The sequence below is a fragment of the Dromiciops gliroides genome, chromosome X (assembly GCF_019393635.1).
Source record: "Dromiciops gliroides isolate mDroGli1 chromosome X, mDroGli1.pri, whole genome shotgun sequence".
NCBI lineage: Eukaryota > Metazoa > Chordata > Mammalia > Microbiotheria > Microbiotheriidae > Dromiciops > Dromiciops gliroides.
The window spans coordinates 41392753-41410302 of NC_057867.1; the positions used below are offsets into that span (position 1 = coordinate 41392753).

General features: G+C 35.4%; 1 protein-coding gene across 6 annotated transcripts in view; it reads left to right on the forward strand.

The window, feature by feature from the left end:
• STAG2 (stromal antigen 2) overlaps window positions 1–17550 on the forward strand; it is a 120114-nt gene that overhangs the window by 65853 nt on the left and 36711 nt on the right. For all 6 annotated transcript variants that reach the window (XM_043973784.1, XM_043973781.1, XM_043973780.1 and 3 more), the window contains 12 exons: window positions 1362–1566; window positions 4083–4234; window positions 4710–4783; window positions 4980–5103; window positions 6029–6127; window positions 6234–6313; window positions 11410–11517; window positions 13027–13138; window positions 15201–15318; window positions 15746–15849; window positions 16626–16718; window positions 16855–16944. In XM_043973784.1, the coding sequence (XP_043829719.1) occupies window positions 1362–1566; window positions 4083–4234; window positions 4710–4783; window positions 4980–5103; window positions 6029–6127; window positions 6234–6313; window positions 11410–11517; window positions 13027–13138; window positions 15201–15318; window positions 15746–15849; window positions 16626–16718; window positions 16855–16944 (1359 nt within the window). The remainder of the gene's footprint in view (window positions 1–1361; window positions 1567–4082; window positions 4235–4709; window positions 4784–4979; window positions 5104–6028; window positions 6128–6233; window positions 6314–11409; window positions 11518–13026; window positions 13139–15200; window positions 15319–15745; window positions 15850–16625; window positions 16719–16854; window positions 16945–17550) is intronic.

Genomic DNA, 17550 nt, shown 5'->3' on the forward strand with positions numbered 1-17550 from the left:
TTGTACAGCTTATGCTGTGCTCGCATTGCCAGCTGAACCTCATAGTTATTGCTGTGCCATGCAGGTGCATTGGTGTTGGATTTTAATAAAAATGAGATTACCTGCTGTTTGTAATATGTTAAGATAACAATCTAGATATGTTAAAGTATGTACCAGTTTCTCAAACAAAGGGGGAAAAATTAGGGCCTTCAGTTGCCAAAGATATTAAGATTTTTTTCTAAAATACCTCAAAAACAATTCTTCATAATACTTTATAATTAGAAATGACTGAGCCGGCCATATTCCTAGTTTTGTTTTTTCCTTCAGTTTTGAAATACTCTATGTCCAACTGGCCCTTTTCTTTCTAATGCAAAATACCATTAATCATTGAAGTTTTAAATGGAATTGGTCACATCTTAGGTTTTCCTTCATGTGTTATCAGTACATGTCCTAAAATCAAATAATTACAGTTAACTTATCATGGAAGACTCCTTTTGCTTGTAATGAAATCCTGAGGGAATTGACTGTTAAATCAGCTATTACCATTATATGTAGCTATTGTGCATTCAATGCCCCAAATTGGCAAAACTGATAGTCAGTTTTGCTGTTGTGGGTTTTTTATGCTTTTAAAATGGAGTGCTTGATTGAATTGAAAATTCTTTCGGAGATAGCTATAATGTTATGCTAGTCAATTGTATTCCCTTGACTGAAATGTCAATTTTTTTTCACTTTCTTTTTTATTATGAATTTGACAGTCATTTCTTTATCCAAAGAAGAACAGAAAAGAGGATTGTATATGACACTGTGAACTTCTGTTATGTAGATACTAAGTGGTATTCTTCAGTGAGACAAACTCTTGAGGCGCACAGATGTGGGTTAGATAGGAACACCATAAAAGTCCATATGGACTGAATTCTATAGTTCCTTCCATGGTAGTGTCAGTTGATTTAGACACGATTTTTATTTTAAGCCTCTCTAAAGTTATGAGCTGTCTGAATATAATATTTGAGAAGAAAATTGTATTTCATGTTACCATTGTCTGTCATACAGTTAACATTTTTGCTTATTCTGATATATCAGAATATTTTAAGCTTAACTGCTGTACCATACCTGAGTTAATAGTAGATGATGGCCACTTGGGTTTATTAATGCTGGATATTCTTGTGAAGACCCATATTTGAAAGCTAGAATTGTTCCTAAGGTAAAATGACCTCCCTCCTTAGCCTCTTTCCCCACAATCCTTTACTTTCCATAATATTCCTTGCTTTGTATTCAGTGCGTTAAGAAAGGTAAGGTGTATCTTTATTAGTGTTTATTACACGTGTAATGGTTTTCTCCGTCAGTATTTCCAAATAAACTGATGTTTTAAAATTTTATTTTAGGATAGTGGAGATTATCCACTCACCATGGCTGGTCCTCAGTGGAAGAAATTCAAGTCCAGTTTCTGTGAATTCATTGGTGTATTAGTGAGGCAGTGTCAATATAGTATCATATATGATGAGTACATGATGGACACAGTCATTTCACTGCTTACAGGATTGTCTGACTCTCAAGTCAGGGCATTTCGACATACCAGCACATTGGCAGGTTAGCATTTCTAATTCTTTCCTCTGTATAGCTTGAGAAGGTAAATGTTTAGAATCTTGTCATCCCTAGAAGGCCTCTTATGCTATACAAGTTTCTGGGCCTTGGGCTTATATAGATTATTAAATGGCTGAGTGGGATGGGTAATTTGTGAGAACCCTTGGTTTCTTTATTGGGTACCCATGAGTTTTTGTTTGTTTTTGTTTTTTGGTGAGGCAATTGGGGTTAAGTGACTTGCCCAGGGTCACACAGCTAGTAAGTGTTAAGTGTCTGAGGCCGGATTTGAACTCAGGTCCTCCTGACTCCAGGGCTGGTGCTCTATCCACTGTGCCATCTAGCTGCCCCTCCCCTATGTTTTTTTAAGCTTCGCTTTCATATGGAAGGCTAGGGGCCAGGGCCAATGCTAGAGTATGATATAAAGGGAGCCAAGTAGTGAGAATAAAGCTTGCAGTATTGCAAAACTCCTTGCCATAGCAGACTTTGGTCTTAAGGGGTTTATAGTCCTGGTTACTACCTCATTGTATGGTTCTGACAGGTTTCACTTATTTAGAACAACCTGTGTGTATCAATTGTGACTAAAATGAATATGTCACGTAAGAATCTAAATGTCTTCTAAAATTTAGTCCTAGAACTTTTTTTGATGTTTACTTACGTAGATTTCCCTACCTCCTTTTAAAATGACAGAATAATTTTCTTCTGCCCTGTGAGCATATTTGTTTTTATTTAATGTAGAAGGTTGATAGATTATATAATCATATCCAAAATACTGAATAACTTCAATGACCGGATTTTTTGGTTAAGTTTATTTTCTTTCCCTCCTTTTTTGTGGAGCAGTGAGGGTTAAGTGACTTGCTCAGGGTCACACAGCTAGTAAGTGTCAAGTGTCTGAGGCCAGATTTGAACTCAGGTCCCCCTGAATCCAGGGCTGGTGCTTTATCCACTGCGCTACCTAGCTGTCCTCAGTTTATTTTCAACCTATTTTATCTTTATTCTAGTATAATGATGTTTTTGGTAAATAAATTTTGACTTCCATCATTATATTGTGCTGAAGTAGAAAATGCTCAATATTCAATGGTTGATTATTCATATTCTAATTTGTTTTAGAATTAGATCTTTTAAGTTTGGCTATAGCACAATCTATTCTTTCCCTCTTACACAATGTCCTTCATTTTGAAGAAATTAAATGTATAAATTGTAAATAAAATGTTGTGTTCTTATCTAATAACTTTTTATAGTTCATGTCATTAATTCAATTCCAAGGCTACATAGGGTATATAATCTTTATAAGTCTTTACAGCTTTCCAAATCAACGAGTTAAGTTAGTTTAATTTGATGATTTTTTTGATGCAGAAATTTGGGCACCTTTATTTTGCTGTCTTATGAAGTAATTTTAATTTTAAGTTACTTCGAGATGAAGAAATCTAGCCTTTATGTGTCTTTGATAATGAGCCTTCATCATCAAAGTAGTCATTTTGTTGTGTTTGCACATGGGATGGATCTGACAGACTAGAATTCACCAAAGATGGCACTAAATGATCTGATCTCCTTCATTACATATTACTTTTACTTTGAAATGATATTCTTTTAAATGTTTAAAAAATGTCATTTAAAAAAAAGTTCCTGAGAGGAATGGGTTGAAAGTTAGTCATTAGAATTCCAGTTTTAAAAAAAGGTTGAGGGGCAGCTAGGTGACACAGTGGATAAAGCACCAGCTCTGGATTCAGGAGGACCTGAGTTCAAATCTGGCCTCAGATACTTGATACTTACTAGCTGTGTGACCCTGGGCAAGTCACTTAACCCCCATTTCTCTGCCCTCCCCCCCCCAAAAAAGGTTGCATAAGTATTAGATAATTTTTTTGGTGTGATTTATGTCGATTTGTATAGATTTGATGATTTCATTTGGACCTGTTTTAGCAACTTTTTTTAACCCATCAGCTTTGGCTTTTATTTGTTTATTTAATGGAGCACAGTACTTGCTGGGCTTTGTTTGAAGACACAGACACGTGTGTGTATATGCATGTGCCTGCATGCATGCATGCACACACACATACTACATGCTTACATACTTTTTTTGGTAGTGAATCGTGCATTTGCTGACCTTTGATTTCTTCAGTGTAGTACGATGCTCAGCCAATGCAGATCTGCAACTTTAGAAACTTTCCAGGGGACTCTTGTCAATGTAAGTGGCTTGCCCAAGGTTACATAGCCATCAAGGGTCAGAGTATAGAATTAAGCTCCCCAAGCCTTTTTGAGGTTGGCTTTCTATCCACTGTCATGCATGGTGCGTTTCACAGTGGGTATCTAAGGAATTTTTTTGAATGAAGAAGGGTAAAAACTTGGAACCTAGAAGGTAATAGATTTGAAAGGCAACATATCCATCAAAGGATGTGTTGTTAATTGTATAACAGAATAGAGAAAGTTGTGGCAGCTGCCTGAACTTTGTCTTTTTTTATGTGAATAGTAGGTTTGAATGACCAAAAATTGCTCTTCCTTTCTTCTGATTCTTTCTTAAAAAATAGCTATGAAGTTGATGACAGCATTGGTGAATGTGGCGTTAAATCTTAGCATTAACATGGACAATACACAAAGGCAGTATGAATCTGAGCGAAATAAAATGATTGGAAAGCGAGCGAATGATAGGCTGGAACTTTTGCTACAGAAGAGGAAAGAGGTAAATGGGTAACCACAGTATGGTTAGCTGTCAGTACATTTCCGGGCAAAGGCAATATTTAACTAGCTCAGTGGCACTGAATTATTCATCTAACTTTGCTAACTCCTTTTTCACAGACATAAAATGAACTACTTCAAATTTTATGTAATTCAGGATTTTGTTAAACAACTAAAATAATGCTTTAAACATTTCTTAGAAAGTAAAGAGGTATTTTTTTTTCCAATCAGTTTGGTCTAGTTGAAAGGCTGCACCCAAAGTGAGGAGTTTTTCAGTCAAACATTTTCAGTATACAGGATACATTTTTTCCAGTGGCTACCAACACACATTTTTATGAGAGTAACCTGTCTTAGTCAGGAGTGATGTTGTGCCTGACACTCCCACCCCAAACAAGAAAAACCCCAAAAAGATCTTTTGTGCTTTTGGAAAATGTGTCCACCTAAAAGCATTTTATTGAGTGTTGTTTTTATTCTTTCAGCTTCAAGAAAATCAAGATGAAATAGAAAATATGATGAATGCCATATTTAAAGGAGTCTTTGTACATAGATACCGGTAAGTCAGATCATTTCTTCTGTAGGTGGGGGGAGAATATTGGGGAGGGTGGTTGGAGCTGAAACCAGGTTTGTTGGACACGGTATTTATTACTGTGGCATGCATGCAGAGGGCACCAAATAATACTTGTTGAATGAATCTGGTTAAACTGTGTTACAGTCTATTAGTGGGTGTAATTCTCTCATTTTTTATTCAGTGATGCAATAGCAGAAATCCGTGCTATTTGTATTGAAGAAATTGGAATATGGATGAAAATGTACAGTGATGCCTTTCTTAATGACAGCTATCTAAAATATGTTGGGTGGACTATGCATGATAAGGTAAGTTCTATATAATAAGCTCTTTGGATACAACATGCAGATGTATCAGGTATCTTATGTACCTAGCCTTCATTTTCTTTTTTACTATATTTCTGCCTCTTTAAACTATTTTGAAATTAATTTTCATGGAATCCTTCCAGTTTGGGGGGGAACTGATTATTCCTCTGATACTTTAAAATATTTTAGACATTAGTTTTTAGAATTATTTAGACCAAGAGGTATGGAACGAATATATATATATATATATATATTCTAAAGATTATCTAAATTACCTGAATGACATAGGTAGATACTATAAATTGGTATATAGGCACGGACTTAGCTATGACTATATAAAATCATATACCAATGACATTTCAGTATAATAAGCAGTGCAAATGGGAAATGTACTTTTGTTTTTTTTTGTTTTTTTTTTTTTGTAGGGCAATGAGGGTTAAGTGACTTGCCCAGGGTCACACAGCTAGTCAGTGTCAAGTGTCTGAGGTCAGATTTGAACTCAGGTACTCCTGAATCCAGGGCCGGTGCTTTACCACTGTGCTATCTAGCTGCCTGGAAATGTACTTTTATAATTAAGATTTCACTGACATCTAAGGGCAACTAGGCATATAGCACCTTTGATGCTATTGGAGACATGAATGGTAGTTTTTTATAGGGTAGGAAACTGTTCTTGACAACACATACAACATTATTATCCACATATAGCAACCCAAAGGCATTCATGTAACCTTCAAATTGTATTAAGTTTTCCTTTCTCCATTGCTAAGTTTCACAAAATAATAAATAATCAAAAAGTAAAAAAATGGGTTTTATAGAAGATCTAGGTTTCTGAATTTTTTTCGGCTAGTTAGTTGACAATATTATGTACCTTGAAGACTAAAAATGTAAAATTAAGTATACTTTTAATCTGTCTTTCAATTTTATTTAGCAAGGGGAAGTAAGACTGAAGTGTCTTACTGCACTGCAAGGGCTTTATTATAATAAGGAGCTTAATTCCAAACTGGAGCTCTTCACCAGTCGATTCAAGGTTAGTAATGTTCGATGTTCACAAGCAAATTACCTGCATTTTAAACTGGGTTTTATTTCCTCATCTCCCTTTTTTCCTTTAAATATACTTTATTTTCTGTTCTTAGGATAGAATTGTTTCCATGACCCTTGATAAAGAATATGATGTTGCAGTGCAAGCAATAAAATTACTCACTCTTGTTTTACAGTAAGTAACTGCCTTTATTGCATAAATATATGTAGAGACATATTCAAAGAGATGAGTCACTTGGAATTCTTAAGCTTAAGTTTATTGGCTATTAGTCTCAAACTTGATGAAAAAAATTAAAAATCAATTAATATTCTTTACTACTATAGTAAATGCCTGTGGTATAGAGAGACTTAGAGAAACACAAAACCAGGGTCAGGGTGGTGTGCAATACATACATACATACACATATGTGTGTATGTATGTATGTATTACACACACACTCCATCCCTTGTACCCAGATCACTAAATCAAAGGTATTTTGAAATATTAGTAACAACTGGGCAGCATTTCAGCAAGGACTTTATTGTGGAGACTGAACTGAATACTTGTATAGGGGTTACATTCCACTTCTGGGGACTTTGGAAATAAGTGGAGGCAGCATAAATCTGCAAAAGTAGGATACTTCAAGTCAGAAGGTGAAGGGTCTTCAACAGTAGCCTGAGGAGTTCAAATTTATCCTAGATTCTGTTTAGAGCCACTTAAGACTTGAGTATGGGAATGATATACTCATATCTTTGCTTTAGGAGGATTATTTTGGCTGATATGTGGAAATCCATGAATTTTGAAATTCAAGTGATAGGGTTGGGAGGAGACCAAATAAGAGAATTTTATTAGTCTAGGAAATAGGCTAAACTATGGTAATAATTGCTTATGGAGAAGGAGGGGTTGTGAGATCTTAAGACAGAATCAATAAGATTTGGCACCAGGATATGTAGGATTGAAAGGGGGAGAGGCAGGATTCTATGATGACTGGGGCTGTAGATCTGAGAGAATTTTGGTGTCTACAACAGAAGTAGGGAAGTCTCAGTATATTCTTTATGAGGGTAAATGGCAAATAATAGTTTTTCAATATTTTGGATTTGAAATGTTGACAAGACATCTTGGCGGTGATCTCCGTGTAGTTCGTGCTATATGATTAGAATTATGTTGAAAAATTGGGGGTTCATCTCTTTAGAGGAAGATTGAACCCTCTGTGAGTAGGTGAGATCACCAAGGAATAGAGTATAGAAAGAGAATAGAATGTGGTCCAACTTCTCTGCTGACTCCCAATAAATACTTCTTCTCCAATATCCTATTGAACATCTCAGACTTGATATCTGGTAGACATTTTGAACTCAGCATGTCCAAAATTGAATTCATTATCTTTCTTACCAAACCTTTCCCTCTTACTATCAAGGGCACCACTAATTTCCCAGTCATACAACCTAGGTATCATCCAAGACTAATTACTCTTTCACCCCTCCTATCTAATCTGTTTCCAAGGCCTCTTTATTTTTGCCTTCATAACATCTCTTACATGCTCCTTCTTCTCTTCTTTGCTGACAATGCCGCCACCTGGAATCTTCATCGTCCCCTGTGTGGACTGTTCTAATAGTTTGCTGGTTGATCTCCCTGCCTCTGGTCTTTCTGTTGTAGTCCATCCTCTACTCAGCTTTCAAAGTGATACTCTAAAAGTGTAAGTCTGACTGTCATCCCCGTACTCAGTAACCTAATGATGCCCTGTCACTTCTAGGATCCAATATAAACTCTTAATTGGTGTTCAAAAGTCTTAGTAACCTGTCACACCATGTGCCCCCTCCAAACCTTGCCCCTTTCCCCCTTTTCTTTTTGAGTCAGTGACACTGGCCTTCTTGCTGTTCCATTTTTACTGGCCGTCTCCTATGACAGGAATTCTCTCCCTCCTCATCTCTGCCTCCTGGCTTTCTTCAGCTCTCAGTTAAAGTCCTGCTTTCTTCAAGAAGCCTTGCTCAGTCCACCTTAATGCTAAGGCCTTCCCTCTAAGATAGCAACTCCAATTTGTCCTGTATATCTTGTTTTCAAATACTTGTTTTACTTGTTTGCATGTTGTTTCATGGTAGAGTCAAGAGTTGTGACTTGCTCAGGGTCACTCAGTCTGAGGCTGTATTTGAACTCATGAGGATGAGTCTTCGGTGCCTGTCAGTCCGGGCACTCTCTCCATTGCACCACCTAGATGCCCCTCGTTGAACCTAACCCCCTCATTTGAGGGGAGAGAAAGGACTTGTATTTAGTCTGGTTCACAGTACCTGTTACTTTCCTAACTAGCCTTTAGTACCATGGGCTTTTGAATCCTAGTCTGGTGCTCTTTGAATAAAATTAGTCACTTACGTACATTTGTACATTAGAACTAGTTTTTCACATTTTTTGGAAAATGAGAATTCCTGAGGAGCATGTTTCTCTCAGGATCTGTTCTATGGCCTCAGGGCAGTATTAGGAACATTGGATGAAACCTAGAAAGGGAGTTGAGCTGAGAAGGAAAAAAACCCACAGCTTTTTTTTTTTTTTTAAGTGAGGCAATTGGGGTTAAGTGTCTTGCCCAGGGTCACATAGCTAGTAAATGTGTGTTAAGTGTCTGAGGCCGGATTTGAACTCAGGTACTCCTGACTCCAGGGCTGGTGCTCTATCCATTGCGCCACCTAGCTGCCCCTTGGTCTGACCAGGGGCAATGAGGGTTAAGTGACTTGCCCAAAATCACACAGCTAGTAAGTGTCAAGTGTCTGAGGCCAGATTTGAACTCAGGTCCTCTTGAATCCAGGGCCCGTGCTTTATCCACTGCACCACCTAGCTGCCCCTACCCACAGCTATTTTTGAAGTCAGGAGGTACTGGGTTTCTCTTCCCTATAATATGGTGTTAGAATGACTTCTCATTGACAGTGTAGAGAGAATTGGAATGGTTAGGCTAGCTGGCTTCTGAGGTTCCTTTACTAATTGAAGAAGCTGTCATCTTTGAAAAGCAATTTAATGAAACTAAATAGACTGGGCATTATCTTTACTGCACTATGCAAGTAAGGCCTTAGAATAGTTGGATGATTGAGCATGCTAAAATTTAAAAGAATCCATATTAGATTCATATAGTGAGGAGTAGTAGTAGTAGTAGTAGTAGTAGTAGTAGTAGTAGTAGTAGTAGTAGTAGTAGTAGTAGTAGTAAGTTGGAAATAGTGACCATCATTGGAGTAATGGAAATATGAATACATTGGGAAATGTGAAATTCTGAGAACTGTTTGAAGACTTGAACAAACTGATAACTGAGATAAATCAACAGCAAAGGAAAACAAGTCCCATAATGATTACAGCAATGTGAATGCAAACAGTTCTGAAAGGCAGCTGAATTCAAGTTTAATTGGTAGGATAGCCGAGAAAACTCAGAAGTGTTAGTAAAGACTGTATGCTGTCATGGGTAGTTATTTTGCACATTGGCTTACTTAGATGCTTTTTATTTCCTGTAGGAGAGGGCTCATTAGGGGGTTGGGAATATTGGGAAATGATTAACAAAAAGCACATGCAAGACATAATAGTGGTAGCTTTTTTTTTTTTTTTAGAAAACATTATGTATTTTCTCAGTGGTCACTTTCTCCTTCCACTTCCAGAGAGTGACAAAGAATAAAAATCAAGTCTGCCATCATAAACAGTTACACGTTTCATAGCCTCCCTTCCCTGCAAAAAAAGGGAGTGAGGTGCTTTCTCATCTTTTAGGGGGGCCTTGTTTGCTCAGCATTCAGTTCACTTTGCTCTTTTATTGATGTTGTAGTCATTCTGTGTATATTCCTGCTTTTGATTTCTATGATTTCAGAAGTTAATCTTGCTATATTTTTATATTTATAATTTCTTAAAAATACAGTTGTGTTCCATTGCCCTCATGTACCCCCAACTTATTGCTTCTTAACTTATGTCAGATTGCAACAGATTTGCTTATCTAGATTTTTAGACTGCAGGTAATTAGTAAAGAAGGGAAAGATGCAAGGGGATTGACAGCTGAGAAGAAAGAAGACTGGGAAAAGTGTCAGACTTTTTTTTTTTTTAAGTGAAGCAGTTGGGGTTAAGTGACTTGCCCAGGGTCACACAGCTAGTAAGTGTTAAGTGTCTGAGGCCAGATTTGAACTCAGGTCCTCCTGACTCCAGGGTGGGTGCTCTATCCACTGTGCCACCTAGCTGCCACCCCCCCTTTTTTAAAGTGTCAGACTTTTAAGAAAGGTTTCTATTAGAAATTCTTGGAAAAAATTTACTTGTCTTAGGCCACTTTCTGCCATCCAAGTGAGGTGGATATGATAGCACTGTGCATTTAATAGGGCTTCTGATCTTATCATTGTGGGTACTCTCTTCAGCATTATAGAACATAGCTCATCTGTGTCTTCTCATTCTGTTCTGCTCTCTGTAATTTCTCCATAGTGTGGTATGCCCAATATGCTAGGAGACATCTTTAGATTTTTTTGATATTATACAGATACCAGTGGATTATTGGCCATTCACTGTTCTCAATATATGTCTGGTCATGTATGATTTCTGTCATTTCTCTTTGATAATATGTGCTACCTTATGACAAAAGAAATATGTCCTTCATTTTTTGGCTTTGTCAGATTTATTTGCATTTATACTACCAGACATAGTTTTTTTTTTTAAAAAAAATGCTGTAGTTTGAGTTTACTTCTGTTATTAATCTAATCTAATGTAATTATGAGGTAGAAAAAATTTTAAGCTTGCCTTATTATCTTCTTCTGTATTCCTAGCTGATAGGAATGTAAGATGATCTCTAAAGTAAATTCCAACTCTTCCAATTCTTTAGCTCTATGTTAATGTTGTGATTCCTTCTTGGTCAGTGTTCTTCACTTTACCTCCAAGGCTTTTTTTATGATTCAGTACTCATGAAAGCAACCGATGGGGAAGGATTTGTTTATGAAAGGGTTCAAGCTTGAAGACAGTGTTATAGAACTAGATGAGTTCACAAGTGACATTCACTTCTCTTTGCCTCCTTTTCAGTTTTTTTTTCTTTTGTATCTTTTAGTTAGGTTGATTATAAGCTTTTAAATATTATGGCCATTTTTCTGGATTAACTCTCAGGTGGTGGTTGGTGGCTATTTGCTTACTTGATCAGGGCAAGTAGGTATTTGTGCCTACTAATATAGAATGGGGCTTATTTAATTTATTTTTGAATTGTTAATTGTGGGGGGGGGTGCCCAGTTGTGAAGTTTTTGTCTTTGAACTATGGTTTGAAATTCCAAAGCTGTAAAATGAGTGAATCCTGGTACTTTTTTCCATAGGAGTAGCGAAGAAGTTCTTACTGCAGAAGACTGTGAAAATGTGTACCATTTGGTTTATTCAGCCCACCGGCCAGTTGCAGTGGCAGCAGGAGAATTTCTTTATAAAAAGTAAGTCAATTTAGGTTTCTCTGTGTAAATTTCACAATATTTATATTTTTCCTATGTCTTAACTTTAGAATCAAAACCAAAACAGCATTGCTCTTTAGAAAATTTAAGTCAAGTTGCTTTTCTTCCTATTTAATATTACTTTTAAAAACTCAGGTTATATTATTTTCAGTACTATTTTTTTTTAATAATAGACTTAATTGATTTGGTGCTGGGACAAAAATTGCAGACTGTCTAGTTCTCTGCCTTTGTTTAAATGTCAAGAAACCAAGGCCCAGAGAAATGAAGTCACTTCTCATGTTCACATAGGTAGTTAGTGCCTAGAGTCTCTGATTCTCAATTCAGTATACTTTCTACCCCTGACCCAGGAATGTAGTCATTGTTTTTGTCTCAAAACATATTTTGGTGGACTGATCTTTAGAATAAAGCCTATAGTGATATTGAATTTGATACTGTGAATTAATGTCACTCATCAAACCGTTCAGTTTGACTTCAATATTTATTTCTGTCTAGTTATTTCACTCTTGCATCAGTGACTTTTAGTAGAAGCTTTACTAAATTTCCCTGATAAAGCTACATTTTAGAACCATAAACATTTGAGTCATGCATTTTCTTTTAGAAATTGGTAGACAGTTAAAGATCAGTCTGGAGTCAGGAAGACCTAAGATTAATTCTGGCCTCAGATACTTAGTAGCTTTTTAACTCTGGGCAAATCATTTATCCTTTGTCTACCTCAGTTTCCTCAGTTGTAAAATGGGATAACCCACCTTCCAGTTTTGTTGGGAGGATCAAATGAGGTATTTATAAAGCACTTAGCACAGTACTTCTCCCATAGTAGGTACTTATTATTAAATGCTGCTTCTTTTACCTTGTGTGATATAGGGAGAGTGAAATATAATGGAACTCAATGATCAGTAAACAAATTTTGTGGGAAATTAGTGTGCTTATATTCAGAGGGAACTTAAAACTGCATGGAGTTAGAATTTTTTATGAGCTTTGATGTTATCTTTGTCATATTTTATTACTTGAATTACATAGATAAAATTTAAATTTTTAATATATTTTGTTCTAGTATCATGTCTTGATCTCATTACCCAATTTTAGTTTTGTTTCTTATTTTTTGAAACAAAACTCAATATTATCCATAAAAATGTACTTCTGAGTGTGTTTGTAGTTTTTTTTTTTTTTTTTCAAACGGAATTTTTTTTTGGTCAGGGAATGTGACTTAAGTGAAATCGAAAAAAATTAGTGCAGTACCTTTCCTTGATGAATTGAAAGACATGAAATGTCCCCTACCAAAAATATGGTTCATTTTATAAAGTTGAAAAGTTCTAAAGGATAGAGAATAATAGTCCATTCTTAACGTGGAAGGAATATTGCAGACTATTTTATGGACAAAGAGTGCCCTTGTCTTTTCTTAAATTGTCGGTCATAATGAATATGAAAAGCGTCTTTTTTAAATTAGGAAAATTCTTTGTTTTTCAAATAGTTAAATATTTTGCTTGGTTGTAGGCTTTTTAGTCGCAGAGATCCCGAAGAAGATGGAATCCTCAAAAGAAGGGGAAGACAAAGCCCAAATGCCAACCTGGTCAAGACATTGGTATTTTTCTTCTTAGAAAGTGAGGTTAGTTGGAATTTTCATACTCTTCACCATTTTCATTGCAAATTTTCGATCATTTTAGATAGGTATTTCTGTTGGTAGAAGAGACTTAACTTGGATTTAGACCATTTAATATATTTATAATCGATTGTATAAGTGGTATACTGTTGGTTTTTTAATCAATGATCACTAACATATTTTAATGGTAATACAATAAGCCTGCCTTTTTCCTGATGAGCTTATTAGCCTTCCCCAGCTTTGTGACAAGCACAATAGCAGGCAGGAATGACAGGTGGCAGGTACAGATATTACCTATGGTCTGTGGACCATCAACATGTTCTACACACTAAGTATGTTTGTTTGTTGACTTTGCTTTGGATCACATGTCCATGATTGTTAATTTCTTAGTTTTATGAGAATTAAATGAGGCAACGTGCATGAAAAAACTTGAAAAAGAACCAGTCTGCAGATAATATGGCTATTTTATCCTATCTTTTGTAATTAAATCCACATTTTTGTTAACATAGTTAATCAGGAAATTTATGGATAACTCAATACTGTGATCTACTATGTTAATTTTTATTTCCTTTTCTACATCTTTGAACAGTGGTTTTTATTAGGCAAAAAAAATTAAAGAAAATTATGGTTAAATGAGCGATAGTGATTCTGGAGTGCCCAGATTGAGACCCTTCTTTCAGATCTTGACTATTCATGAAGATCAATTTTTATTTAACGTTCTAATCAACTGTATCATCTTCCAGTTGTTTTACAAATTCCCGTTTTGTTTTATAAGTACATATAGTATACTTAGTAGTACTCCTTGCAAACCAGTGCAAAAAAAATTTGTGAACAATTTATGAGCAAAGAAATGTCTTAGCTTGCCTCTGTGTAGTAAATATCTGAAGCCACCTAATCAATTTTAGTTTAGTATGTAAGTGATAGTTTTTTAAATTTATAGAGAATTATGATACTTAAAAATATCCTAGATAAAGCTATTTTTGAATTTGTATGTGACTCCACTTATTACACGGGGAAGGCAAGGCTTTACTTGGACTGAATATTTCTGGACTACTTTGAATCGCTCTTTCTTGTGTTTGCCTAATTATCCTGACTTGGTGCCTATATTTAGTCTACAATTTTAAATGAGGTACAGAACATTCACATTCACAGAAAGTATTTTTCTAGTTACAGCTTTGTAGTCAGAATGTTCTCATTGGAAAGGGACGTTATACATTTTCTTGTTTCAAAATCTTCATTTATCAGGTTGGAAAAGGGAAGTACGGACATATATTCTGCTTTTTGGTCACATGTCCAAGTAACAATATGATGAGCTTTCTTTGTGTGTTAAGCTGTCATTTATGAAGTGTTTGATTTTGTATTGATGACTCATATTTTACTTCACCTAGACTTCATCCTGCATTTCAAATCCCCCTTCTCCCCTTTTCCTGAGAGCCATGCCTTTTAACAAAGAAAATATTTTAAAATGGGAAGTGCAGGAAAAAATTTAGAAACAATTTGTCAAAATCTGAGAGTTTATGTTGTATTCCATATATGTGGATCATTCAGCTATGCAGAGGAGTTAGTGAAAGGAGAAGTAGATCCCTTCTCATTTCTTCCTTGTTCTCTGTAATGTTGTAACATGGATCTTTGCTTGTGGTTCTTTCTGTTTATATTAATGTAATCATTGTGTATATAATTTTTTAAATATTCCAATTCATACTGCATCATTTCATTAAAAATTTTCCATCATTCTCTGTATTCATCATATTTTTATGGCACAGTGATATCTAAACTCAGTACATGTGCCACAGTTTCTTTAGCCATTGAAAAAGTATCCCGATATCTTTTCCATAAAGCTTATAATGTGTTATTACCAGGAGCCATTGCCAGACTTTGCTGTGATTTCAGGGTATGATCCAGCCAAACAAATTACCTGCAGTTTTTCCTCTTTGTTTTGTGCAAATCCTTTCTTCCCTGTAAATCTTAGTCTTTTGTTTGGTGGCAAGGAGTAGCAGGCAGTCCCTGTAAGGGATATGATGTGAAGCAGTTAAGTTTTTAACCAATAACATACTCGTATTCATTGCAGTTACACGAACATGCAGCATACCTTGTGGATAGCATGTGGGACTGTGCTACAGAGCTGTTGAAGGACTGGGAATGTATGAATAGTTTGCTGTTGGAAGAACCACTTGCTGGAGAGGAACGTAAGAAAGTTTTAACTACAGTTTTTCTAGACTCCTTTGGCTTAATCGGGCTTGATCTTCAAATAGTTCCTATAGCATGTCAATAGTGATAATTCTTATTTTACAGAAATTATTACATCAGTCTCAGGTGATAAGTGTGCTTGGGTATATATATGCCTGGGGTTTCCCAAAGTCTTCTTAAAGCTGCACTAGAATTTTGGGGACATCTTCTAGTTTTCTCTTTGTCTATCTAATGTGTTTGTGTGTCTACATAGATACACATGTGTGTCATATTGTAGGATGCAGCTACTGTGAGCATTTTTCAAGGTAAACTTCTTCATATGAGAATGAGTCTCCCAAAACCTGGTTAGAGACAAGAGAGCCAGTTTTAGAATGATTACCTGAAGTAATCTGCTGATAGAGTTGATTAAGTCTTTCTCCTTTGCAGCATTAACCGACAGACAGGAGAGTGCACTTATTGAAATAATGCTCTGTACCATTCGACAAGCAGCCGAATGCCATCCTCCTGTGGGAAGAGGGACAGGAAAAAGGGTATGACTCTATTGAAGACCTTGAGATATGGAAGTTTTCTTTCCAAACATTATGGATTTGTTTTCTGGTTTTCTAACATGCCTTTCATTTTCATTTAATATTTTAGTCGATTTGGGGCATACATAATTTGAATTTATAAGCTAAATAGGTGGTTTTTAATTTTGTCTAAGTTTAAGCCTCATATTTTTGTTTTCTTATGGTCCAGCTCCTTTGTTATTTTAATTTTGGTTTTGGCTTCATCCACTGTTGATTTCAGTTTGGCTGTTAGAAAAACAACTCAGCTTTCATTATCTTTAATATATTATTACAGAGCTCACATAGAGATCTGTATTTCCTATACATGATTTTAGAGTAAGAGTCCAGTAAAGTACATTTTCTCATAATTCCATAGTACCTGATTTCAGTTTAGTTCCTGTTTTTCAGAGGTAGATATGGGGGCGGGGCGCGGGTTAGGTAGTATGTGTTGGTTTCACCTCCTGGTTTTTAGAGTAATACAACCTTTATGCTCAGAGTTAGTTGAAGGAGGATGAGGTGGGATAGCTAAGAAAAAAATGATTTTTTTACTTGATTTCCAGATTTTTAGTATAATCTGCTCATGCAGACACTTCATGCTTAATATATAGCAACAGTAGTTATCCTTTTTTTAGTTATCCTTTTCAATTGAAGACTTTTAATAGTATGCTATTTAATAGCAGATAAAAAGTATAATTTTGAATTTATGTTAGTATGCTTTAAACTTTGCCATTTAGTGTACCTAATGTGTCATCCAAATTTAGGTTCTGACAGCAAAGGAGAAAAAGACCCAACTGGATGATAGAACAAGAATTACTGAACTGTTTGCAGTAGCCCTGCCTCAGTTGCTAGCAAAAGTAAGTTAAAAACTTCTCAGTGTTATTTACTACCATCACTTGGAAACTACATATGTATAATTACTTTACAAATATGCTTTTGCTTAATTAATGTTGCTATCATGTTCTCACTTTGTTTTTTATTTTTATTTCAAAGTACTCTATAGATGCAGAAAAGGTGACTAACTTGTTGCAGTTGCCTCAGTACTTTGATTTGGAAATCTATACAACTGGCCGATTAGAGAAGGTAAGATGGTATCTACATATAGAGTATTAAATTTAAAAAATTAATTTCTTTTCCATTAGATCATATAAATTTATATTCAGAACTATGTACACATATGTCAGTGACTTTGTGTCACTGTCTTTGTAAGTGTCACAATTCATAATAAAATTCCATAGTAGTTTGGGAAGGCAGAATCAGGAAAAATTCCTCTTCCCCACCTTCATTTCCAGTGAAAATTTTATTTTTAAAATTTTGTCCATAAAATCTTCTAATATATAATCAGGTGGTATCACTTTAAATATTTTTCAGTGTTTATGTTAATCATAAATTCTGTATTGTTTATATGACATAAAGGAAACACACTTTAAGTGTTTTTTCCTACCTTAAATTGGTTTTCTAACTTCTATTCACAAAGGGACTACTATTTCATAGTTTTATATATTAGCTTATTTACTTAGGAAAAAATGCTCATGAAGTTACACATGGGTTTGTTCTTTGTTTGAACTATTTTGGTTCTCTATTTCCTTGTACAGCCTTGGTATGAATCTACGCTATTAGCTACAAGAGTGGGTCAGTGTAGAGTGGCTAATAACTCTCAAACTATGAGCTTGATTGATTTTCATTAGT